The sequence below is a fragment of the Musa acuminata genome, chromosome BXJ2-4, assembly GCF_036884655.1.
Source record: "Musa acuminata AAA Group cultivar baxijiao chromosome BXJ2-4, Cavendish_Baxijiao_AAA, whole genome shotgun sequence".
Taxonomy (NCBI): domain Eukaryota; kingdom Viridiplantae; phylum Streptophyta; class Magnoliopsida; order Zingiberales; family Musaceae; genus Musa; species Musa acuminata.
This window is the reverse complement of record NC_088341.1, coordinates 32317464-32344622: the sequence shown is the minus strand read 5'-3', so window position 1 is coordinate 32344622 and position 27159 is coordinate 32317464. Positions and strand designations below refer to the sequence as shown.

Sequence of the window (27159 nt, the reverse complement as noted above, 5' to 3'; positions counted from 1 at the left end):
TCATGGGCCGTTCTTTTTGTTTCTGTCTTGTATACGTATGTACATAGTACATGACGATAATGATACCCAATCGAGATGTTGACTTTTGATTACAAATATCAGGATAAGATAATAAATATATAAACGATAATAACTATGCCAGTTCTAAGCGCTGCTATGGTAGGTTACATGATATTGCGATTAGCCCTGATGAATTAATTGCCTAAACAGCTGGAGATATTTAGGATAGGGATGACGATGGCGTTTGTGGACTGTTAGGTCATAACAGTTGTCTAATAATCAACTTAAAGTTGGATAAAAAATCATTTATATTGTCTTGTAATCACAATATTTTACATTACGATAAAATCGGGTCTTAGCCTTTACGTTTTTGTAATATAAGAAACCATATCTTTAGTTTTTTTTATTTTCCAAAAATTCTTTGAAAACGATTTTATAAAAAATATTTTAAAATATTTTGATTTGTCTGCCAAGCAACACTGGAGAAAAATAATCAACATAAAGTTGGAAAAAATCAATTGTATTAAAAATATTTTATATTTTGAAATAAATCGGAGGGTCGAGTCTTTTATGCAATTTTTTTGCTAACTTTTGAGCCTTTTGTCTAATATTTTGCTGAAATTTTGTTTAAAATTACTTGGTAATTGAATGATGAGTTGTTGATTTTTTTAGAAGATAACTCATAAATCAATTTTTTTGACCTTTTTATATCTTTTTATTTTTCATAAAATTTTTGAAAATGATAACATTATTTTGCGTAAAAAATAAATTTATTTTTAAACATTTTGATTTGTCTATCAGAAAACACTAGAAAAAAAGAAGGTGAAAATCTAACCACATGGCAACAGCATAACTTCTTATTATGGTTATGGATACATTATTAGATAAGAATCATGTTATCGATTATAAATTATTAAAGAAAATTGAGATTATTTGAAACCTATAATTGTTAATGGGAGGGATATAGTAATAAACTAATAACAATGTTAAGTATAAATCAAAATTTGTGATTTTATAGGATTTTAGTTTAGGAATCTGAACGAAGATAAGTGTTTCATCATAGGTAAAATCAAAGTTTTAAGTTTATCCTTCTATAAATAAAAGGTTCATTATGTATATAATTAAGAAGTGAAATGAATTAGAGCATTGACTCATAGATTTAAGGTTAGAGAGATTATAAATTTTAGGTTTAATAAGAGTTTTAGTTTTTGAAGATTCTTTACTCCTGGATACTTCTCCATAATTTCTTGAAATCCATGAGAGATTTTCTAATATCGAACGAGAGTTTTAATTTTCAACATGCTATATCTCAAAGACATGTAAAAGTTAAGAGGTTGTCAAGAAAGAGATAAATACTAAAAGTACTTATTTTATATAATTGAAAGCCTTGATTAGATCTTGTTAGAGAGAGAAAACACATCAGAGAAATAAGTATATAAAGAGAGAAATAATATTAGGAGAAAAATAGACTGTTTAGAGAGAGAAATGATATTGTAGAGAGAGAAATAAAACTATTGAAAAAGAGAAACCCTGTTCTTAGAGAGAGATAAATAGAGAAGATTCAAAAAGAGAGAAAAATCATACAAGTGAAAAGCCAAAGAGAGAGAAGAATTACTGGTAACATCAATATTGAGTAAATTTGATCATGATAAATCATCAAATAAAACAAGATACCAAGAGAAATCAAGCAATCGATAGATTAAATTATACTAACCGAAAGATGATCGATACTGATTAACAGATAGAGAAAGATCAATAGATTGAAAATTTGAAACTCTAAAAAAGGAGATTGAAAGTATGGATGATGACTTTGATAATTTATTTTAAATTTCATTATTACTTAGATTTGATGAAAATATTATTAGAGATGGAAAGTCATGAAGCAAATTTATCTTGGATTAGAAGATTTCAAAGAAATTATTTTGGATGGTTTTAAAGATGTGAAACATCATAGAAATGTTGAGTTACTCTGTAAAGAGCATAAAAAAGAGTGGATTTTTAATAAAGAAGATTAAAAAGCAGTCGAGTTGATGTTACAAGATATTTATGAAAATTATATATATAATCATTCTACATCATTTGAAAGTAAATAAAAAAAGACATGATACAAAACTAGAAGAAAAAAAAATATATCAATAAAAGAAGAAGAAGAGAGATCTCATCACAGATTACCCTAATAGTATTATTTCTCAAATTAAAGATGCTACGATCATACAAAAGCAAGATTCACATTGCAATTTACAGAGTTAGTAATTAAATATTAAAAAAATATTATTAAAATTGACACGAAGATCGTTAGATATTATAGAGTTAGTCGTCTAAAAGATATAAAGATTAATAAATATTCTATAAAAATAAAGTTAGATATCTGTGTAGATAATTATGTTGATGACATTGATTTTCTATTTAGAGATTGATTCCAAAAATCTGATAAGATTGATTTCAAATATATCAGAGTGTTTACAATTGATCAAGATATATAGGACACATGGAGCACAACTATCGTAGATTGTGTGGCTCGAAATTCATATATTTCAGAAATTATAACCTCGAAAGATAACGTAGGAAGCTTCGGGCTTTCCATAATATTTTTCTTATATAATATAATTTATAGAAAGATGTTGAAGTATAAATCAATTTTATAATTTGATAGGATTTTAGTTGAGGAATCAATATTTTGAGTTTATCCCACGATAAATAAGTTAATGTGATATTTTTAGTTTATCCCTCCATAAACAATTGAGAGGAGATGAATAAGACTAGAGGCTTAAAGATCGTAAATTTTTTATTTAATAATTTTTTAATTTTTAAAGATTCTTTACTCCTTGATATCCTTCTATAATTTCTTAAACTCTATCATTTTTTCACGAGACATTTCTGGTATTAGAGCTTTTTTATTTCTGAAAGTCCCACCATTTATTCGTTAAAGAACATGGATTAGGTTTAATCCAACAAAACTCCTGATATGGATTAGACTATTATGTTCATCCTTGAGTTATGATCAACTCAAGTCAGATCGAATCGGATTATCTCAGATCAGCTTCTACACATTAGACTGGTGATGGAATGCAAAACCAACCTTAATATTTTTATCATGATAAACTTTAATATCTCGCCCATCTCGACTATGAGTGGATTGAAACATTATCTATGTTAATAGAGTTATATCGATGCTTTGTTCCAAATAGTAAACTACTTTGTTGGTTCCTCAAAGCACAATCCACTTTGGTTTCACATGTAAACATGGATTAGATGTTGATTGGATTCATTTGCGTGATTGAAACCATGACGAAAATGAATTTCATGACAAGCAACATTTCTGACTCTCATAGCATCTTTATATAAATTAACAACCATATTTAGCATTTAGTTCAACTGAATTGAATAATCTTACAAAAAGGAGAAAAATATATTTTTTGAATCATTCTCGTTTTTGTTCGATCACAAGGACATTGATTTAATCTTCACCAATTATTTTCTTCCTTTAAAACTAGAGTTAAAATCAACAAGATAAACAATATATTGAAACTAGAACTAAAATCGAGAAAAATAAAAATACAATAATACAAATTGATTTTAACATGATAAAACCCCAATTAATATTAGGGAAATATCAACTAAAGCAAGATTTCACTATGCCAAAAGGATTTATTTTCTCCAAAAGAAGAAAATAAATAATACTCTCTTGTAGGTAAAAAAAACAAAAAACTCATATCTTTCTCTTGATACAAGGAAAGATAGCTTTATAATTCTTTTAAAGTGAGTTTTACAACTCACATTCTCCCACTTAGCTCACTTGTCATATATCATACACTTTGCCATTCTATCACCCATGATTATATTATCATGGGCTATAAAAGAATCTACTTCATATAAACTTGTCAGTATTAATTGGAGCACATCTAATAGATTATCAAAAGTGTAAATTTTTTATACAGTCAACCTTTCATTCTCCACTACTTCTCAAATAAAAATGATATTGAACTCCTTATTTTAAAACAATTTCTTCAGTTAAAGAAAGAATTCCTTGCAATGTACAAAGACTCTTCGGTTGCCACAATATAAAGTAATGTTACGTTGCTTGTGCCCAAGTTCATCCATTAATCTTATAATTCAAATTGGTTCTTTCTAAACTTTAGTAGTTACCATTGCATTGTGCCTCAATTATATAACAAAGCTCTTCTTACAAGTGTAAACACATAATTTATACTCGATTTTCTCTTGTCACAACTATACAATCTTTTTGATATAGGTTACAATGTTATCGAATATTATTTGTCATGAATCAACTGATCTTACCAAGTAGTTGTATGATATTAGGTTGTATATAAATCATAGCAAATATTAAGCTCTCCACTACTCATCTTCTACGTGGATAACATAGTTATTGATAATTACTTGTATATTAGATACACTGAACATCCAAATATATGTGATGAATAATAGCCAATTGGTTTGTTAGTTCACAAACTCATTAGAGTCTCCTTAGTATTGCTCTGATTCTTTCTAGTGGAGTCATATTCATTTGTTCTTCTACACCAGTTTGCATTTTGCTAATGAGTATATGTCATACTAAATTATGCATAAAACATCAAATTCATCCTAAATATTCTTCTCGATTCTATGTCCTCAAATAAATCTTTCTTTTTAATTCAAGTTCGACTTATGCCTTAACAAAAAAATCATTAATTTTTGTTTTCTATATCACCTACCTCTATTAGAAATTTCATTCAACAATTAATTCAACTTTGGAGACCCTTACATAAGATATTAATTATTTTTAATTAAAAAAAAAGTAAAACTAATATTTCTTATCTTTTTTGGAAACCCCTGTCGGCATCTTTATAAATGAGAGAACTCTTTTTTTTTTCTTTTTATCCATATTGATTAATAAAAAAATTGACTATAGAGAACGATTATTGATTGTCTTTGAATTTAGGCGAGTCTGTGATCATTTTTTTAATTTTATTTGTTTGTTTGGTTTTTTAGTTGTTTAATGGTTTATAAGATGTTAGGTAGTAAGTAAGTTTATATTTTTTAGATTTTAGATAAATATATTGCATATGCCCCCCCAATAGCTTGGAGTTGAATATTGATGATATGATAATCAATATATAATCTAATTTTATGACATGATAATTTATAAAAATAGTATAATATAAATTATATTATTAAAAATAAAGTTAATTTTGTAACATACTTTGAGGTCACTAACCATGTTTTATGATTGTAAAATTTTATCTCAAGACTTATTCTGATGAGACTCAATTATCAAATCACTAAAGATATTTTATGATATATCGTATTAGTTTTATTCTCGGAGAATAATAAGTACTATTATAGCTCTATGCATTATGATATAAATTACTTGATAGTTAGAGAAAAAAATTTAGAAATAATTAAAATTAATTAAAAACTTAAAAGTTCTATTCTATTAATTACTGATCCATTCATTTATGACTTACGGTCTAAAGTATTTAAAAAAATATATTTTTATGATTGGGTTTATAAGTAAGTCATAAAAAATATGATGATAAATGCTTGAGTGGATATTATAATTGATATCATTATTTATGTAATTAAAAGTATTTGTTTGTACTAGCCTGTTCACATTTATGTATGTACACATTATGGTTGAATGTGTTAACATGATTTTTTTGATAAAATAAATTAAAAAAATATTTTGGATTATATTAGGAAGGGTTAATAGTATTGTAACATATAGAAGAAAGTATAATATTAATGATGGATAACCGTCATGACTCGTATTAGTAGTCAGATTTAATGTTTGTATTATGTTTATTGGACTTATTGTCTTATTTTATAAAATTCATACGCATGTGTAATTTTTTTTCAAAATTTTATTATTTAATTAAATAAAATTATTTTTAAATAAAATTTTATTTTATTTAATTTGATTTTAAATTTCTTTTATATCTTCTCGATTAATAGGTCAAGTGAGAGAATATTATATTATAATAACCCTATCCAATTAGGTAAGATATATTATGGATATAATTAAATATGATTATCTGTTAATAGAAAAGAAGCTTAATTATGTTATAATTCCGACTTGATGGGAGGGACTATTCTAATTATTTATTTTAGATTTTCTACTCTCGCCTATAAATAGACAAGACCTCCTATGACCCAACACATAATATAAATATGGGGATACATAGAGATTATAAATCTTGTCTCATCTTCCAATCTTGTGAATTAGTCAATTAGAGATTATAGATCTTCTCTCATCTCATTTTTGTCCCTAATTTATTGTTTATAGTAGTCATACGAAGGATAAGAAGAAAAAAAAGATAAGTCTGGTTCTTCTTACAGATTGACATCGTTATAACTTTCGGATTCAAAGAAGACGCGTTTACCGATCAGATAAAAGTTATATGAATAGTATCAAAAGGTATGCATCATAAATTTAAATATATTATTATTTGATTTCATATTTTTATATTAAGATTTTTCACATAATAGAAGCGGATGATTTTTATGTTTACATAAATACACAATTTATACTAGATTTTCTCTTATTACAGCTTATACAATCCATTTGATATAGTTTGGATTGTCGAACAAGATTTATTATGAATCCGACCATATCAAATATCAAATGCTTATGCGATATGAGGTCTTATATAAATCATAGCAAATATTAAGCTCCCCACTACTCATATTCGACATAGATAACATAGTTATTGATAATTACTTGTTCATTAGATATACTGAACATTCATATATATATATGTATATATATATATATATATATATATATATATATGTATGTATATATATATATGTATGTATATATATATATGTATGTATATATATATATGTATGTATATATATATATGTATATATATATGTATATATATATATATATATGTATATATATATATATATGTATATATATATATGTATATATATATATATATGTATATATATATATATGTATATATATATATATGTATGTATATATATATATATGTATATATATGTATATATATATATAATATATATATACATATATATATATATATACATATATATATATACATACATATATATATATATACATATATATATATATATATACATATATATATATATACATATATATATATATACATATATATATATATACATATATATATATATATATACATATATATATATATATACATATATATATATATATATACATATATATATATATATACATATATATATATATACATATATATATATATACATATATATATATATACATATATATATATATATATACATATATATATATATATATACATATATATATATATATATATATATATATATATATATATATATAGAATAATAGGTAATTGGTTTGTTAATTCACAAACCAGTTGGAGTCTCTAGATCAATTACAATTGAAGAAGACCAATCATTGATATGACATAATTTTGAACACTCCCTCTGAAATGACTTTTGGCTAGACTTATAATTTTTTTAGCATTGCTCTAATTCTTTCTAATAGAGTCATATTTATTTGTTCTTCTACATTATTTTGCATTTTGCCGATGAGTATATGTAATACTAAATTATGCAGAAAACATCAAATTCATAGGCTAAATATTCTTCTCGATTCTATGTCCTCAAATAATTTTTTTTTTTTAATTCAAGTTCCACTTATGCCTTAACAAAAAAACATTAATTTTTTTTCCTAAATCACCTACCTCTATAGAAATTTGATTCAACAATTATTCCTACTTTAGAGACCCCCAAGTAAGGCATTAATTATTTTTAATTAAAAAACACAAAATAAAAAATAAAATTAAGATTTCTTACCTTTTTGGAAACCCTTGTCATTTTTATAAACGACTATAGAGAACGATTGGTAGTTGTCTTTGAATTTAGGTAAGTCCGTGATTTTTTTAAACCATATTTGATGTATGCCTCTCAATAACTTAGAATTGAATATCGATGACATGATAATCAATAAGTAATCTAATATTATGACATGATAATTTTTAAACCATATTTGATGTTGAAAATTGATGCTAAAATTATTTGTAATTATATAAAATTATTTGAAGTTGAAATAGTAGCGTATTAGTATTTTCTATTTAAATATTTTTTAAAAATATTTTTCCTTGCCATGAATGGGTACTTTGATGCTACTATTTCAAGGTTCAGTTTCAAATAATTAGGATTGATGTTTTCATTTAGTTGTAAATATTATTAAGTGATATTATACTTTCATGTGATTTTGTTGGTATTGTTCTAATCGTATCTAAATATTTTTATATTATATACTATTTGAAAAAAAAATAGATTATTGGTAAAGTCTAGTCCGATTGAACTCACACTCAATTCAAGTCTAGCCTTGATAAATCCAACTCGGGTTAGATTTAACTTGATCCACATTAGCACTTCATGCAACCTTGAGACTCGATTAGTTAGTTAAGGTTTAAGCCAATATTATGATGTTTGGTATCCCTATAATTATAGTGCGGAGTTAATCACTAGATCGAATCTATAGATATATGTAAACCATGATTTATTATTTTCTACACCTATTTGATGCCTTCTTCAATGTTTACGTTAATGAATGAAATTGTGCTACATGATAATGTAAGGAAATATGATTTCTTGTCAAAGCAAACAAACTTTTATTGATAGAGTGATGATTTCAACATGAACTATTAGCAATAATGTATTTTCTATCGATGGGATAATACTCCATCGGGATTTCGATGTATGAGTTTATATCCGTTCTTAAGAGAACATAAAATATATTTGTTTATAATAATAATTTAGGTTTAATGCAAGGAAAGGAAAGACTCACTAATTTTTTTCCTTAAGTGCAGCATAGCTTTATCAATGGGTTAATTAAACTTGTGTTCTTTGACCTTTTAAAGTGCTATCTACAGCTTAGGTAGGTAGGTTTGTGAGATCACATATTCTTTTACTGCCATTGACATTTGCCGTTGACATTTGGCAGGAATTACTTTCCAAGTTGGTAAAGAAGCACAAGTGTCCTCCGCGAGTTAAAATCAATTATTAATTATTCTTTTTCTTTATTGTGGATTTGTTCTTCACGCAATAGATTCTTTGACTTATCTTGGATTAAACTTTATTATATACGTCATCTAAACGATCCATCGCGTATGAAAATATATTCCCTTACCATATGTCAACATGAATCTTTAATTGACTATATAGCATAATAATAATAATAATAATAATAAATAGTAGTCCAATGGAATTGCCGACGGGATTGCCGACGTGCTTTGAAAAGGAGTACAATGGAATCGATGCCGTCGCGACGGTGCATGTAAGCTGTCAGCGGGGGAATGATTTGATCACGCATAGCCGAGATTGAGCTGTTCAAATGCGGCAGCCGTTTATGAACCATACGACACAAAAGCTACGCGGTGATTAGGGGCCATATGTAACATCCGGTTTGGATCGATGTGGATCCCGCTTTTCCAACCAAAGAAGAGCTCGCGAAGAGTGGATGCTGTCTGGGCCGGTCCTCGAAGTGGTGATGGGTCGACAATTTCTTATGTTATCGTTGTGAAGAAAAGGCCGGAGAGAGGTTGGGGCACAAAGCAGACGGCGACACGAACCGTGTCGCCAGCCATCTGCGCGTGCACGCCTCTTACTCTTCCGCCTTCACTTTGTCGACCCCGCGCGTGGGCCAAGATTCTGACGCACTCGTTGGTCGATTCCCAGCCGTTGGTGCCGAGAAGCGAAGGGAAAGACGATCAGAGCGCGAGGGGCGCACAAAGAACAAACGCCTACCGGGCGTACAGGGAACCCGATAAAGTTCTCCGAGGACGAAGACGGAAAGAGACGTGGGAGGTTTGTTTATGTAATGGTTTTAGGGAAATAGAAAGGGGAGAAACGATCGCGTACGATGCTCCTCGACATCACCTCTCTCTCTCTCTCGCTTTTTGTTCTTTTCATCATATTCGAATTCATTGGCCCTTCTTTCTTGATGGTTCACAGCCGAGCGACAGGAAAAAGAAAAGAGAGATCCCGGAATCGGATCCATTTCACGCATTAAAATCGTTTTCTGCTGTCACGGACAATGATTCCTGAGCTCGAATTCGTCGTCCTTGACGCCTATAAAACGCTCGAGACTAGGCGAGGGAGAGATCACAAAGACGGCACACAGCGAGCCCTTGACTTGAATTGTTCTTAGGTTTGTTTCGCCTCAAGCGTCTTTGAGATGATGATGGAGTCGTTGCACCAAAAAGAAGTTCCTTGTTTTGTCTTTTCGTTGGCTAAATCTTTTGCATCTTTAGTTAGCTGTAAGTGCATTATATGGTCGTGGAGGCGATTGCTTGGAAACGTTTAGCTAAAACCCGTGAGACTCATTGCTTGGTATTGAGAAACGACATGCACTCTTTTAGCCCACAATACTGGAAAGAGTGCCTCAAACTTGAGGATTGTTTACATGGGCTTTTCAAGGTTTAAATGAGCTTATTCTAACCATAATTGTATGTGGTAAAAGTAAGGTTTGCCGTGCTAGGATCGTCATACCTATTATTTGAAATATCTGGCTGTGATATTTGCTATTTCATATTGCAAATTACTTAATGTTGTAAAGCAGAGTTCTGGAAGATGTTTTAGGAAAACTTAAATGCTATAGGAATATGTTGATTTTTGTTGCAATTTATGATATTGTTCTTCTAATTACTATTCTTCTTTTGCCAATCATTTCACTGTTGAAGTTTTATTCTGAGCTCAATGCATTACATTTATAAATGGCTGTCACTGCAGGGATAGAACCTCTCTGCATCTGCTTAACTGAATCAGAGGTCACAGTTATCTGATAATCATCTAGTTATCAGTTATGGGTTACGTTCGCACGGTATGCACTGACCTTCATCTTTTTTGCACTTACCTTTGAGTCTTTTCTTAGTTTGTGGTCCCTTTGCAATCAATCGTCTGGTCATGCTCCGTTATCGTTTGCATTTGTGACTTATGTGGGATTTGCAGGCGGTTGATGACACACGTCAGGGAAAAGAATGTTCCAACGGTAAGGAAACTTTCTAATATTCTATCACCTTTTGTGACTGCTATATTATTCTCTTTCAATTTTGGTAAATAATAAAGGATCTTTTATTGTTAAATCTGTTAAAGTTATTTAAAAGTTAGACATTTTCTGAAAGACTGTATGATACTCCAAAAAAGCTTATATGTCTATCTCTTGTATTGTAACCTTTTCTGGAATAAATGTAAATGTAACACTAACGACATAAGAAATAAATGATGAATCATCTTAAATAAAAGTACTTCAGATATTCCTGTTATGTGTTGTTATTTACAATATCTTGGAAATGACATATTTCTAATGTATTTTCATACAAATTGCATAAGTGATTGCACATATATATATATATATATATATATATATATATATATATATATATATATATATATATATTATGGCCTCAAAATGATGTAGCAATAGACTACTGTTTCGGTTTATGTTTGTTACTAAATCCAGTACCTCCCAATTTATATTCTATTGTTCAGGTGGAGCAATACAAAATGGAAGAGAGATCCTCCTTCAGGTGATAGATTTATTTTTTTGTTCTTTTTTCATTTCCATAATGTCTACATTAATACCATGAAGTGTGAGAATCCCTAAGGAAATTTATGTATAGAATTTTAGTTAATTGTTCATGCACCCATTTAAGAATGGGGGAATTGGAATGACTAATTTAAATTACTTGATATAATACCAAATAAAACACAACAAATGAATAATAAATTGTTTTTGACAGAATTCATTTTTAATTCTTCTAAAGGACATTTAGGTAAGACACAAGCTGCGGTACTTCTTTTATTTGATGGGCATGGAGGAAAAAACTAATGATAGAATGAATATTTTTATTGTACCACCCCGGATCTTTGAGCTGAAGGGAAACAGCATGATGATCATCCTGGATATCCTTGAATAGTAACAATTAATAGCATTCATGAATCTCAGGTGGTCAGTTCCAGAAAATTTTTTAACCACTTTGGTTAGACTCTTGTTCACCGGATAATCTTTATCTGGCATCTTAAATTTGTCTCTATGAAACTTCTTTTATTCATTTTTGCTTATAGCAATCTTCACTAATCTGACACCTAATCCATCTAAAACTACCATGTGATTTAGACAGTGCAAGAATTGATAGGTTAGCCTGTCTCCTTGCTGATAAAGTTCAATAGTAACTCGATAGGAAGAGAATTGATAGGTTAGCCTGTCTCTTTGTTGATCAAGTTCAATAGTAACTCAATAGGAAAAACTAAATCATAACGAGGATATCATAACTTTTAGTAATAACTAAAGTTCCAACTACAAGACATTGAGTTTGCTGGTATAACTGTATACACTTTACATGTATCATCACATACATTTCCAAGGAAAATTTATAATTGTGACTCGTAGTTAAGCTATAGCACATCACATTTGTCACTGTAACTTTATAACATGTTGTTGTGTATTGTATCTTAGTTAACTCTTTTATCAAATTTTATTCTTTCCTCAAAAGTGCTTAAGTCATTTGAGGGTCTATGCAGCATTTAACCATTCTTGCAGATGCATGCCATTGCAATTGTTCTTGTTATTTTAAAACTCATGCTGAACTGTTAATGTTTATGCTTAACAAACATCTGTTTTTGCAGGCTTTCAATTGGGAGTCACACAAACATGATTGGTGGCATAATTTAGAGAGGAAAGTTGGTGATATTGCTAAATCTGGCTTCACATCAGCTTGGCTGCCTCCAGCAACCAATTCATTATCTAAAGAAGGTTAGTAAATCAATGGATATTTCTTCATTTGTATTTTCAGCTTATGCTTATGAAATTTCTCCCCCTCATTTTTACAGGGTATTTGCCACAAAACTTGTATTGCCTTGACTCTTCATATGGTTCCCACAATGGATTAATAAGTTTACTTAAAAAAATGCATCAACACAAAGTCAGAGCAATGGCTGATATAGTTATTAACCATCGAGTTGGAACTGCTCGTGGACGTGGGGGAGCATACAACCGCTATGATGGAATTCCCATGCCCTGGGATGAACGTGCTATCACATCATGCTCTGGTGGCCTGGTAAGGTTACATCTTGATAGTATATGAAGTTTGTATATTAATAGTTCAAATATGTTAGCCAAGTTAATTCAACTGGAGTCGGTGGTTTTAACAAATATGTTAATTCAACAAATATGTTAGCAATGGCTTGGTGATTTTAATGCTTCTCATAATTATTATTATTTGTGGTGAAGGACTTGAACTGCCAGTATGACAATATATTCTTCTATGTATCTCCTTACTGATAGTACTTGAATGTATCAACTTGTGTAGCATGCAAAAAGGGTCATATTAAAACCATCGTTTCCAATTTCTTCTTCTTTTAACTGCGTTGCCTCTAGGGTTCGCGAAGCTATGGTGAAAACTTTCATGGAGTTCCCAACATTGATCATAGCCAAGCTTTTGTACGAAAAGACATAATTGGTTGGTTAAAGTGGCTTCGCAAAGATATTGGTTTCCAGGATTTTCGTTTTGATTTTGCAAAAGGGTGAGTGTCCTCTTTGAAGTTATTGTGAACTCTGCTGAGACTTCTCTTTTGCATGTTTCCTAAAGTAATATTCTCTTGTGAACTTCATAGATATGACCCAAAATTTGTAAAAGAATATGTTGAAGAGTCAAAACCTGTATTTTCTGTGGGAGAATATTGGGATAGCTGTAATTATTCTGCCCCTGATTCTCGCTTGGACTACAATCAAGGTATTATCCTTCAAAAAGACATTTCATTTTAATGTCACATGAGTAAATTCTTACCTTATATGTTAATGTGCTTCCTTCAATTATATGGTGATCTGATGTTTTATGATTTTTTTGGTAATATGTATATGAAAACAATCTAAAAGTAGTTCTTGTGCTGTGTGGTCTGTTCTATGTTTGTTTTCAGAATAGTTAGGACTTAGCTTCTGTTAATTGCAACTAACTTGTAGTGCCAGTTTAGGGAAATCAGTATTTTGAGACACCTAGAATTCTGATATCTTGCTCTTAATGTGGAAAATAACTTCAGCTTGGACTCCTATGGTTGGCATGACATAGTTACTATTGGGAGCTGTTGTGCTTCAAAGTAGTTGTCAATATGAATGAAAACAATGGCCACTACATAAAAAATGAATATTTTTGTAAATAATGTCTCGCTCTGGAACTTCAGGAAACTGAATAAGCTTTGTTAAACTATTAATTCATCATATCACTTAAACTAACAGTAACCTTTTCCATGTGTAACTTAAACTAATGTTTACATCTGCAGAAGAGGTACAACCTCCATTTAGATGGTAGGCGTGCCAAAAAGTCTGGTTGTTTTCTATAGAACATCAATGCTTATAGAATATTATACAATTTACATATATATTTACCTTGTTAAATGTACAGACAGTCACAGACAAAGGATTATTAACTGGATTGACAAAACCGGACAGGTCTCTGCTGCATTTGATTTCACGACAAAGGGCATCCTACAGGTGCTTTCTGTAAAAAGTTTTCTTTTCTCATGTTGTAACAAATCTATCCTTTGGCTTGGCAGCAGTATTATGAAAGCTGCTAAAATTTGTTCGATTAAATACAGGAAGCAGTTAAGGGACAACTATGGCGATTGCGTGATTCTCAAGGGAAGCCACCTGGTGTGATTGGGTGGTGGCCTTCACGAGCAGTCACATTTATTGAGAACCATGACACTGGCTCAACTCAGGTATATCAATTTTCATCAGTTGGATGAATTGCTTCTTAATGTACTATCAAATTTATTTCAGATTAAAGCATGCTTGAATTATAAGACTCTGCCACTTCTATTATATCTATCAATTTTAAGTATCTACTAAATGGTGGGATATAATTTTTCAGGGTCATTGGCCTTTCCCATCTGATCATGTTATTGAGGTATGTCTTTGATTTGACACTATACCCATTTATGGCAGAGTAGCGATTTTTTTTTTGGAAACTAACTCCTCTCTTCTAAACATTGTTGTGCTATGATGAAATCTTTGAATCTTAGGTTTTTTTGTATATGCATAGTAGAATACATAAAAATTATGGTCGATAATGATTCTATAAAAAAAAAATATTTTGAATAAAAAAAATAGAGGTAAGTTTGTAACAGTACTTAAAGCCATTCTAAGTAAAGATGTTTCTGTAACTATGGGGCAGAAAGCTTCGTCATTATTTGTCTTCTATGTTTTTGAACTGCAACAGATTTTTAATTCCAAAATTGTTTTATAGGGATATGTTTATATACTCACTCATCCAGGAATACCAACCGTATTCTACGATCACTTTTACGATTGGGGTAACTCTTACCACAATCAAATCATGAAATTGGTATGCTCACCTGCTTATTCTTGGTGAATCATTTTTCTAGACCATTTTTCTTAAATCTTAATAATATGCAGATGAACATTCGTTGCCACCAAGATATCCACAGTCGTTCCAATATCAAGATTTTAGAGGCTCGCTCCGATCTCTATGCTGCAAAAATTGACGACAAAGTCTGCATGAAGATTGGAGATGGGTCTTGGTGTCCGAGTGGTCGGGAATGGACACTTGCTGCTAGTGGAAATAGATACGCAGTTTGGCACAAGTAGTATTGTCATTATATATATATATATATATATATATATATATATATATATATATATATATATATATATATATATATATATATATATATATATATATATATATACGAGGGATAAAGAAATAAATCATTTTTCTTCGGTTGTATCTTCTGTTGACTGAAGTCGTCTTACTTTCTGTTTTCTAAATAATCATGAGCAGTTTACTAATGATTTACATATTAAATTTTTGCTTGGTAGTGATATACTAGACTAATTTATCAAAGGTTGAGGGTTCTGATATATTTTTGACGATAATGGTTAGATTAATTGGTAAAGATTTTGATATACTATCTTAAGATCATAAGCTCGAACTTTGTATTTGTCATTTACCCATAAAAAAAATTGTTGATTGGTGGGTCGATCTTGTCCTATGGATTTAAAATTTTCGCAGGTGGTGGCCTCACTATATATATATTTTTAAAAAGCCATATGGCAAGGTTGAATCAGCCTTTATTTTCTGATGGTGATGACGCTCTCACAAGACTGATACCAGCCTCAAGTGCAAAATGGGGTGAGTCACACTCCTTCAAAGGTTCCAGTGTTGGCACCAATCTCTCGATACCCAACACGGTACCTGATTTTTAGTGATGAATCAAGGCTCACCCATCTTGGCGTTGGATGTGGTCTATGGTCAGTGGCGGAGCATTCCTAACATTTCCAAACTGATTACACTTAATTTAAATGCGTTGCCGTATTAGTTATATTTGCAAGTTAGTAAAAATTATGTGTACTAAATCATCTTAATCAATCATGATGGAGAGTTCACCGCAGGGATCGACGCATCGGACGGTCGGCGTTGCTGCTTTAAGGCAGCTATATTGGTCGTCGCATCTCTTAAATTAACGGAGTAGATACCCGCGGTCATAATTAATTGCTCCAGAACGCGTTCGTTACCCCCCTAATCGCAACAACACCGCTTCATCCTCTGTAGATCGCCTTGATCCTCGGTGGCTGGTGGCTAGCGGCACAGTGGTACCTTCTCTCGCTCCTCTTCATCGCCTCTATTCCGATCGGGCTCCCTTTCTTGCCCCTTCACGTTCGCTATCTGCTTCGAAACCCCAATCTTTCCGGACTCTCATTCCTTTATTTTCGGTGATTCCAGGCTAGATTCTTTATTTCTAGTTGTTTCTTATGTTCTTCTGTCCTGCGAGAATGTCATTGCTGTTCTTATTGTGGGGCATCGTCAATGCTCTTCTTGTTCGGTTGACTCGGGATTTTGCTTGTTCCGCCTGTTTCGCCGCCTAAGTGTCAAGAACTCTGTTTCCTCATTCGTTACACTATAATTTAGGGTGTCTGTTTAGCTTGCCATGGAGATCATGTTTTCTAATCCATAAATACCTCTTCTTTACATGTATACAAGAATCATCAACAATATTATGCTTCCGAAGACAACTTGCATCTCCGGGTAATAGGGTTATTTTCTTGGCTCCATGCTTTCATCTTGTGTTTTATAGATGACTTTGATCGTCTCGATGAGGCCTTCTTTTCTTTTATCAGGGAGCTTTGGTCGGTTAAATTTTAACTGGATTGGGTCAACAAGTTGACCCGAAACCTCGTATCTCGGGACTAAGAACCGATCAAAGACCGTGTTCTTAACGATTTTGATCAGGGTTTACTGAAAGAGAAGTCTGTTTCAAAGACCGTTCTGCAGTAAAAATCCCTCTTCTTCATTTGTTGTGTTGTCAGATCCGAGTGTTGGTACATTCTGACCACGTGGAAGCATTGCAGTTAAAGGCCACCGCATGTCTCGTCCAAAAGAGATGCAACCTTTTCTTTTGTCGAAGAAAGGGGCGTGAGACTTCAGATCTCGTGGGAGATCAACCAGACGTGCTTACGATGGCCGTGGATACCCATCATGAGATTTGCTGCCTTTATGTCGCCATTTTCGAGACGCCTGTAGTTTACGAGAGTTTAGACCGCATTTATACGAACATCTGCTGGGAGTTACGGTATCACCTTATACTTCTCTTGCATTTTCTCTTTACATCTTTCTCTCTCTAAACTAAATTCTGTATCAAATTATATCCACCGGTAGTCTAGACTTTTCCATTTGATACGTACTTGGGGGCTGAGATATTACGTAGACTTGGCTATAACTCATGCACAATGCTCTCTTCTAAATTTTATTTGAACTACTTATGAGGTTAAATCAAGGAAAAGGGATAAACTTTTTCGAGAGTGGGTTCAGGAATGCTGTACTTTGTCCGATTTCTTATTTTAATGATGTTGGACAAAGTGGCGTGTAATAATGAATCAATTGGTTGGTGAGGTAGAATTGATGTAAATAAAACCCATGGCATGGGTGTGGAACAGAGGAAACATAATGGTAGGGTGGGTGGGGTTGTGGACATCATCAATGATGGTAAATCATAAGACAAATAAGGGAGGAATTCTGCTGCTTGGTGCAGTTCTTCCAACATCTTCTGCTTCCCTTTTCCCTTGTTCCCATGGTAAAAGAAAGTGGGGTATACATTTTAATTTTAATAGCTAGGTAGTTTTATATTTATGTATCTCGTTTATAAGCTTCTTGATGAGAAAAGGTAAAGAAAATTAGGTTGTGGGAGCTGAAAATTGAAAGAGGGAGAAAGAAAGAAACCTTCTAGGGCCGTGAACGATCATCATGTAGAGAGAAAAAGTTGCCTTTTTGCCTACCAAGATAAGCTTTTAATATCGAAGCTCAAAAAGAGGGTAAGAGCATCACAGCGAGTTCTTTAATTCTGACAAAGAAATTGACTTCGTCGAAAGATAGATCAGAGGATGGAATGCGAGTGGCCATCGCTAATACTTGTGCTATGCATTAAATATCAATTGTCCATATACTCAGAAGTCTTTGCTTTTAGTCTTTCTCCATGGCACAGACTGCACTAGCTCTTCGAGTAGTACTTTTGCTGGTCCTGGGTTTGTGCCTGTTGCACAGACCACATTTTATTTGTAGTTACAGCTCTCTGACAAATTTAATCTGTCCGCTAATTAGCAGCTGAGACTGGGCCTAAGAGGCGGAAGCCACACCTGCACCTACATTGTCATTCAAGTGGTTGTAACAAGTGTTCTTTAATCTACTCTAATTCCTCCAAGTGGTCATTGAACCTACGTGACACAACAGAAAATGTTGAAGACCAAGACATGGCCTTTGTTCCTGTTTAAGCGAGCGAGAGTTGGCGCTACAACCGAGGGAAGAAGACAGATTTGTAGGTGCGGAAGGCCGGAAAGGTTTGTGCTTAAACACTTTCCTTTTAGATAGGATGATTTGAGATGAAAGAATTGTGGGACACGATTGAAACTTTACTTCTCCACTTTGTCTCTCAAGGACAATCCCTGCCTCACCCTCATTAGTCCTCTCTTTTCCTCACCCACTCCCTCTCTTATATGGAACACAGAATATCTCCCTCGTTTGTTCAGAAGGATCATAAGTTTGGAGGCACTTGTAGCTCATTTATTCTGCAGTTGTTGTCATGTGGGTTTATCAAAGTGTTGCTTGCAGAGTTTATTGGCATTCTGTCCATCTCCAAGTCATCCATCTCTCCTGAACATGGAGAAGCTTATAGATGGAGGTGGGCATCCTGCCAACAGATCTCTGCTGGCTTCTCTTTGTGAAACCCTTGTGACAGACCGGCCTCGATTTCTAGTAGCCCGGGGATTCATTCTCTCATAAAATAGAGAAAACAGGCACTTACTTATATGTTGAGAATATGAGAAAAAGGTAAAACATGCAGCTCCTTTTTTGTTTATTCTTTTGATAGGACATATGCAGCACTCGTACAACTTATGTATTATATGGGCTTCGTGGTGTCACCTCCTACGATTCTTTTGTTATCTTGAGTTCTTTTCTTCTTGGCTGCTATCATACGTTATTATTACCTGTTGAAATTACGGAGATCATTTTCCTTTTTCTTTACTTTCTGATACTGATTTCAATAAGAAGTATGGAATCCTTATCCTTCGCTTGTGTTTGTTTGCTTCATTTCCTTTAATGTTGCTTGCTTTTAACTGGCATTCTTGTGCTAATTTTCATGATATGCCCAGATCGCTGATCTGATGTTAATTGAAGGCCGAATTATGGATGGAAAGAAGATATTGCTGAAAAATATTATATGTTAACCTTCTTGATGACAAAAGTGTTCTTTTTTGTTCATCATATTACTTCCCCCGACGACAGATCTTGTAGAAGGATATCTTGGATGTGGCTTTCTAGACCCTATATGTCTTTTTCTTTCCTAGAAAATTTTATTCTTTTTGCTCTCTGTCCACTTTACTCTTTGTTATTTTCTTTCTTATTTTTTGTTCTTTTTACTGAAATAAAAGACACCCTTTGTTCTTTTATCTTTCTTGAACCATCATTTGCCGAGAATGAAACTAAAACTTATCTCAGGAGCGAGAGAGGCACTTCTTTTCATAAATTTAGGCCCTATATGAACAATATACATAAGATACTTTTTTGGATCTATAACAAAATATTACTTAAAAAAATTCAATTGTAAAAAATTTTGTGTCTTTAGTTAGTCCGGGTGATGAATGCCTTTAATTTGTGCTCAAATACAACAAAGATAATCCAGTCTCTTTTGTCATACATTGTATGTGTAAGGCTTTGTTTTTGTTCTTATTTAATTTTTTTGTTTCAAAAGCAATTTGCATTTTAGATTTGATAGCATGTTTAGATTCCATGAGGAAGAAGTTATTTGCCTTTGAAACAGGGAGAATGGATTTAATGAAAGTTGAAGAATATGTGTCAGAAATTTATCAGATTAGGAGCAATTGAGGGTGAAGTATTCATCCATTAAAATTGTGAATCTTAGGAATAATAAATGCAAAATTTCTAATTGAGAATTTCAAAGAATCCGATTTCATATGATTTGAACAAGCAGAATCGAATGCATGAGATTAGAACCTGGTTGACTATGGCTTCAGCCAAAAGTGTTGTGCTAATGGAGAAAGATTCGGTAGTCGCAGCTGTAGTGGGTTTTTTCAGCAACTTTATGATATTCTTGATTTGTATGGCCAATCTTATGACAATATATGCAAATTGACTTTTTCAACTTTTCATTGAAATTACTCATAGCCACGGTTGAGGTAGAGGGTAAAGAACTCCTTAAGAGGGGTTCTGGGACTCTTACAACAAGGAGATGCACTACAACCACCATGACGATCTCATCAGTGATTGACCATTGTCGTACGTGATCCACTCCTTGAGGAGGTATCGTGTACAAGTGTTTGCCATGCTTGATTGAGGGGATCCATTTGATTGGGCAAAGGAGATCTGAAAGAGGGGCTTGATTTGATCTCAATTGGTGATGCGTAGAGAAGGTGGAAGCATACTTGAGAGAGAGAATAATCTATCATCCTTCTTGCAGTGTTGCAAGCTGAGTCAACATGGTGGATGATGTGGCTACGATGAAATCAATGAAGTAGGGAGCTTGCTTATTGTTGGTAGTGGTGAACAAAGTGGTGACCACGATGATTCAATGAAGCGGGGAAGGAAGCAACAACTTGCTTGTTGTCGACAACGATGAACAAAGAGGAGAGTCGTTGTTGGAGGGGAGTCACCGTCAATCGTTGGTGAGTCACCAAGGATAGGGAAGCAAGGAGTCACCGATCATTGGTGAGTCACGTCGAGGCAGGGAAGAAGGGATGCAGATGGTTGATGATGAGATTTTCGAGATGAATCAAGTACTGTCGGAGGTATGTCAGTGAACAAGGAAAGGTTGGAGTGAGGAAATCATCGTCATTGTTGTTCAAGATGAAAGGATACTATATTAGAATGAAAAAGAAGAAATTTTATTTTATTGATTGCATATTCTTTGTACAGCGTATCCTTATTTATTTATAAGGTGAAATATAATCAAATCAATCTTATAAATTGATGGCATTGTCAAATTTCTTTTGTACGATAAGAATTAGGAAAATATATGAGGATCATATCGAGGGATATGAGATCCTTTTTAATAGTAATTTTTTACATAGTAATATATGTTAGAGAAAAAGAAATTACTTGATATAGATCATTTAGAGTAAAAATAATTTAGTTATGTTATCTCTATTTCTAGCTAAACTTTTTAGTTTTTAGAATATTTCGACTAATTATCCTGAAACTAATGAGTTAGTTACTATTGTTTGGCATAGTGATCCTCTCAATAATTTTCACCGTAACTTATTTAAAGTCAAATCCTTATTCTCTAATTGGAATAAACATTGGGTAGGTTTACTCGAGCATAGATTAGAATTTTAATTGGGATATTATTACCCCTTCCAAAGTTTTTAATTGGTTTTTTCATCATAATTTTATTTATCTCAATTGGACTAAAATTTTCTTGACTTTTATACTGAAAACTAAGATGTCCAACACAAAACAAACATATAGTGTGAAGCAATGACCATCAAAGGAGAACTGTGGTTTGCTTCAAACCAAGGATTCACTCAATATTGTGGATCATTATTTAAGATATCAAACTACTTCAACAAACTTACTTCTTACATCTTCTTACACTGTTATGGAGAACATAAGTAAATAGCTAATTGGGCTGTTAAAAGTATCCTCCCGAGTTGTCCTTATATCTATCCAAAGATCTTAATAGGTCTCTCATCACTGTAGAATTTTTAAGTCACTAATCAAAGTTTTCTCTTTTGTAAAAAAAAAAAAATATTAATAACTCATCAGACTAATAAATACATCTCATATGATAATTAGGACCAATTATCAAATAAAAATGAATAGAATCTAGAAAATAAATTCATTCTTAAGACATGAAACCATCCTGGGGATCCCGTCGCAGGCTTAGGGTTTTATGAGCCTACTCTGCGGGCGCCCTCCTCCTCCTCCTCCTCCTCCTCGAGCGACGGTGACGGAGAGGAGTCATTTCGGACTCGAGCAATGGGGGGCTCCGCAGAAGGCAGGAATCCTTCTGAGGGGTTGAGATGTCTGGGATTCTGATGTTTCTGCTCTCTCCGCTCCGTTTGGCGTCGAATGATACTAGTATCTTTCTGCTATCTCTTTGCTTTCTCAAGATTTGTTTAAGATCATGTCTTGTTAGGTTTTGGAGGCGGCTTCTTTAGATCGTTGGAAGGGTGGGGTTTTGTGAAGCGGCAGGATCTAGTTCATTCTCGGCTTCTGGTTGGGAGTACTTGGGAAAGTGGGGAATGTGGTCTCATGCCTAGCCAAACTTGGCCTTTTCTGGTCTTAGTTGATTGAAATGAGTTGTGATTTCACGTCATGAAATCTTGAGCTCAATTAAGTGTTAATTCGAGTGGTTTCTTGGAATTCTGCTAATGCTTTTATCGTTTGAGGATATATCATCGTTATTTCTTTGTACCAAAGTGGCAATTCTTTCGGTAAAATATTGAGATGGTCTACGCTTCCCTAAGTTTATGTTTCTCACGAACAACCTCCTACAGGAGTGGTTTTCATTCTTTGGCATAGAAGATGTCTTTAACGAGCTTGATATCAAATTTGAAGGTGATTGGCCTTCGTCTATTATAGGAAGGCCTCTAGTGAATGTCGGTGACATCGTCGGAGGAGGAAGCCGATAGTGGATATAGGTCACGTTGACCGAACCAATATAAAATCTCGATTTGCATTTTCTTTGTGCACTTTACTTTAACTGCAAGCTTCCTTCTTATTACTTTCAAAGTTAAGCATTTCCAAAATCGATTTTATCATACGAAACGAAATTTCTTAAACCGACGTTTTTACTACTGCACTAATTCACCTCCCCTCTTAGTACGCTCTTGATCCTAACAATTGGTATCAGAGTCACGGTTTTCTATTTTGGTTTAACACCCATATAGAAATAGCTCATTTCGGCTTTCAAGAGGGTCACTCTCTCATTCATTCTCCCTTTTTCAAAGGGATGGACTACACTTATTGAAAAACTCGAATGAGAGTTTTCTTGCTTTCTTTGGATTTGAATTTATGACACATTGTCGAATCCGGCTTTAAAAGGTTTTCTCTTCCAATGAAAGATTGGAATGATTTGGAGAAAGAAGACTTTTTCTTTAAATGCTAGAGCTATGAATGCTCTATTTTGCGTCTTAGATAAAATGGAGTTTAATCGAGTTTCTTTGTGTGAAACGACTTTCGATATTTGGCGCACTCTTGAAATCACACACGAAGGCACAAGTAGTGTAAAAGATCCTAAAGTAAATTTTTTGATGCACGATTTTGAGATGTTTTGTATGAAACCATGCGAAACCATTATTGACATGTATACTCGTTTTACGGATACCATCAATGGTTTAAAAGCACTCGATAGAAGTTTTTCGGATTTTGAACTTATAAATAAGATTTTGTGTTCTCTTTCTAAAGATTGGAATTCAAAAGTAACTACGATATAATAGGTTAAAGATCTAAACAACCTATCACTTGAAGAACTAATTGGTTCATTGATGACATATGAAATAGTGCACAATACACATGATGAACATGATGAACAAAACCGCCTTCTAAAGAACAGGAAGGATTTGAGACATAGAACAATTGAAGATCTCTCGAGCATAAACTCAAGTGATGGTGAACTTGAACTCACTAAGAAATTTAAAAAATTAATGAAATAAAATTTTAAGAACAAAAAGAACGGAACTACTTGTTTTAAACGCAAGAAGAAGAACACAAATTGGGATGAATCGAGCTCCTCCGAAGACGAGGAGAAAATCAAGAAAGACGAGGTGACAAACTACACCTTAACCGCTTTCAATAATGGGGTAATCGAAACCCTCTTAATTTACTTTGAAATTACTTGATGCTTTTCACGATGCATTTTCTTTTTTTATTTAGTTTGGAAAAATTATTTTTTAAAAAATTGCATAATGTAATGAAAATACAAAAAAAATAGGAATCATGCTAATTTTTTATGATGATCATGAAAATTATATGAAAATATAATAAAATATTAATTTAATGCTTGCACACCAAATATAATTAATTTTATGTATGTGCTTGAGAAGCAATAATATATATCTTAATGATTTTCATATTATCTTCCGATTTTAAAAATGATGCATGACTTTTATATAGAAACTAAGCATGAAAAGTTAGATTCACCAAAAGAAAGAAAAATGCATGACTATAATGAACTTCATTGAAAATGCTTTAAGTTTGATGAAATAATGTAATAAGATATAATGATCATGCTTAATGAGTTTAACTTTTGAAATGATGCATGATGATTTTTGAGATTTATGGATTATCGATTTTTATCGTAATGAAAGTTGCTTTTTCGATTTTAAAATTGATGCATATTTTATTTGGCATAAATGAAAAGAGAATGTTTCTATAAAATAAATCACATGAATTTAAACAACTAAAAAGAGAAAAGCATTGTTCTTAAATATTCTTTTTCTTTATCTTATTGATTTTTATGAATCTCTTGAAATTGATTTTGATGGTTTGAATTTAATGGGTTTTATCAAAATCACGATCTTGATTTCTCGAAATTTATAACTTGAAATCTTTAATGAGTCAAGATTTTTTACTCTTTATTCTCTTGCATTTTGAGAAAATTTTCAATATGAATCATAAGAATTCTTATGCATGAATTGAAATTTTTTTCTCCTATGTTTCCTTTTACGATTTACTAAAGAGAATATCCTTTTCAAAATTCATGACTTAAAATTTATTTGAATATCTTTTATTATTTGATCTCCTAAGATCTCTTTTTGAATATTTAAAGAGGAGCATTTTTTAGATGAATCATGATTTTAATGATTGAAGATTTGATATGCATGAATTGACATCTAGCTCTCCTACTATTCTTTTTGCCATTCACTAAAAAGAAGACTAATTCTAATAATCCATGATATGCTATTTGACATCTTTTAAGGTTTATGATTTGAATTTTATTATTTAAATTCCTTGTATTCATGAAGTAATTTCTCATCACCAAGTTCTTCTTGATATTCTTCAAGTGATGATATGAATGCATGAAACACTTATGATAATGATGCATGCAATGATGAAATATTCATGATAAAATAATTGTTTTGACATTCATGACATATTTTCATCTATGCTATTTACCTTTGTCATAACTTGAAAATTGATGTAAAGGGTCTCCCCTTCTTTTTGCCAATGACAAAGGGGGAGAAAGAGTTGCTAATATGCACATCTCAAAGGTAAAAGATGCTAGCTCGCACAATTCAAGAAGAAAGCAAAAAATTACACTTCTCAAAAGAGAAGAATGAACTTCTTCTTGAACATCTCAAATTGTTAGCTTCAATGTTGTAAAACAATGTAACATTTTGTTAGCTTGCGTTTTTGTAAAGGAAGCAAAAATAATGACACTTCTCAAAGGAGAAGAAAGAGCTTGCTATCTTGAACATCACTAGCTTGCCTATCTTGAGAAGCAAAGAGTTATTATCTCAAAAGAAGCAAAATTGCTATCCTGCACATAGCAAAGAAAATAAATTTGCAAACTTACACAATTCTAAATTATTGCATATGTTGCAAAACTTGCTTTCTTTTTCAAATACTTGCTAGCTTGAACATTGCAAAACAAACATGCTGAACTTACGTATCTAGCAAAATTTATAAACTTGTAAAACTTAAAACTTTTGCTAGCTTGCATGATTATAAAATTGGAGATTTATGATGCAATGTATTGAACTTATTCCAAACATATGAATAGTTAGAACTTCTCCTTTTTGTTGATGTTGATGTTAAAGGGGGAGAAGTATATTGGATTTTTGAATCCAAGAGTCTCTATCAATACGATATATTAATAGGGGGAGTTTGGTTAAACTCCGGGAGTTAAGGTTAACTCCGTCGTCGGTTAGTTGTCATCGTCAAAAAGGGAGAGATTGTTGAATCTTGGATTTTGATGATGAAACCAATCGATAAGTGTTTATGTTTTAATCTGCGTTTTGAGTGACGCAGGATGCTTCGATCAGGATGAGACAATTAAAGCAGGAAAAATCATGTTGGGCTGGAGGAACATGTCAGAAGATTGGACGTCGGGCCGGTGGATCGGTCGACGTATCGATAGAAGGCTTCGGGCCGTGGATTCGGGCATCGGGCCAAGAAGAGCGGACATTGCGCCAAGGATATCGGAGTTGCAGAGTCAACTGGCCGATTGGGCAATAGGCTGCAGGAGAGGACGATGCGTCGAAGAATCGGACGAAGCGTCGAGAGACCAATGACATGCCAGACAACTTGATTAATGCTTAGTATTAATTGTCTAGATCGAAGTTTGTTTTACATGTGTAGGATTAACTACGATAGTAAGGCATGAAGCAAAATAAAGTCCCGGAGTCAAGGACACGATCACGTTGGGAGTTCGAGAGTTCGTCGGAAGTCCGGACGTTCGTCGGAAGTTCTGGAGAAATCAGCCGAGAAGTCTTGGAGCTTGCCAGAGAAGCTCGTCGGAACTCACCAAGAAGATCATCATGAAATCCATGAGTTTGTCGGGAGTCCATCGGAAGATCATCGGAAGCTCGCCGGATGAATAGACATAGGGACTTGTTTAGCTTAGTAAATGTCTTAGGAT

The 27159-nt window shown here is 32.5% G+C and overlaps 1 protein-coding gene and 1 long non-coding RNA gene across 7 annotated transcripts; both read left to right on the top strand.

Annotated features, from left to right (window-relative positions):
• The first annotated feature begins 9711 nt into the window (after window positions 1–9711).
• Window positions 9712–15856, top strand: LOC135584900 (probable alpha-amylase 2). Of its 3 annotated transcripts, none has more exons than XM_009413778.3 (14): window positions 9712–9908; window positions 10006–10201; window positions 10783–10873; window positions 11002–11041; window positions 11542–11579; window positions 12679–12805; window positions 12883–13109; window positions 13430–13575; window positions 13666–13784; window positions 14451–14539; window positions 14644–14766; window positions 14919–14954; window positions 15294–15392; window positions 15464–15856. In XM_009413778.3, the coding sequence occupies exons 3-14, from the start codon at window positions 10856–10858 to the stop codon at window positions 15653–15655; spliced, it is 1254 nt and encodes a 417-aa protein (XP_009412053.1). In that variant the 5' UTR covers window positions 9712–9908; window positions 10006–10201; window positions 10783–10855; the 3' UTR covers window positions 15656–15856. The 3 variants fall into 3 exon arrangements, with proteins under 3 accessions (XP_009412053.1, XP_064960826.1, XP_064960825.1); XM_065104754.1 differs by having other exon boundaries at window positions 9717–9858; XM_065104753.1 differs by lacking the exon at window positions 9712–9908 and having other exon boundaries at window positions 9933–10201.
• A 262-nt stretch (window positions 15857–16118) lies between these two features.
• On the top strand, window positions 16119–21465 carry LOC103993436 (uncharacterized). Of its 4 annotated transcripts, none has more exons than XR_010486103.1 (3): window positions 16119–16660; window positions 17049–18898; window positions 19712–21465. It is a non-coding gene; the product is annotated as an uncharacterized LOC103993436 (long non-coding RNA). The 4 variants fall into 4 exon arrangements; XR_010486101.1 differs by lacking the exon at window positions 19712–21465 and having other exon boundaries at window positions 17049–17093; window positions 17186–19629; XR_010486102.1 differs by lacking the exon at window positions 19712–21465 and having other exon boundaries at window positions 17049–17338; window positions 17417–19629.
• Window positions 21466–27159: the final 5694 nt, after the last annotated feature.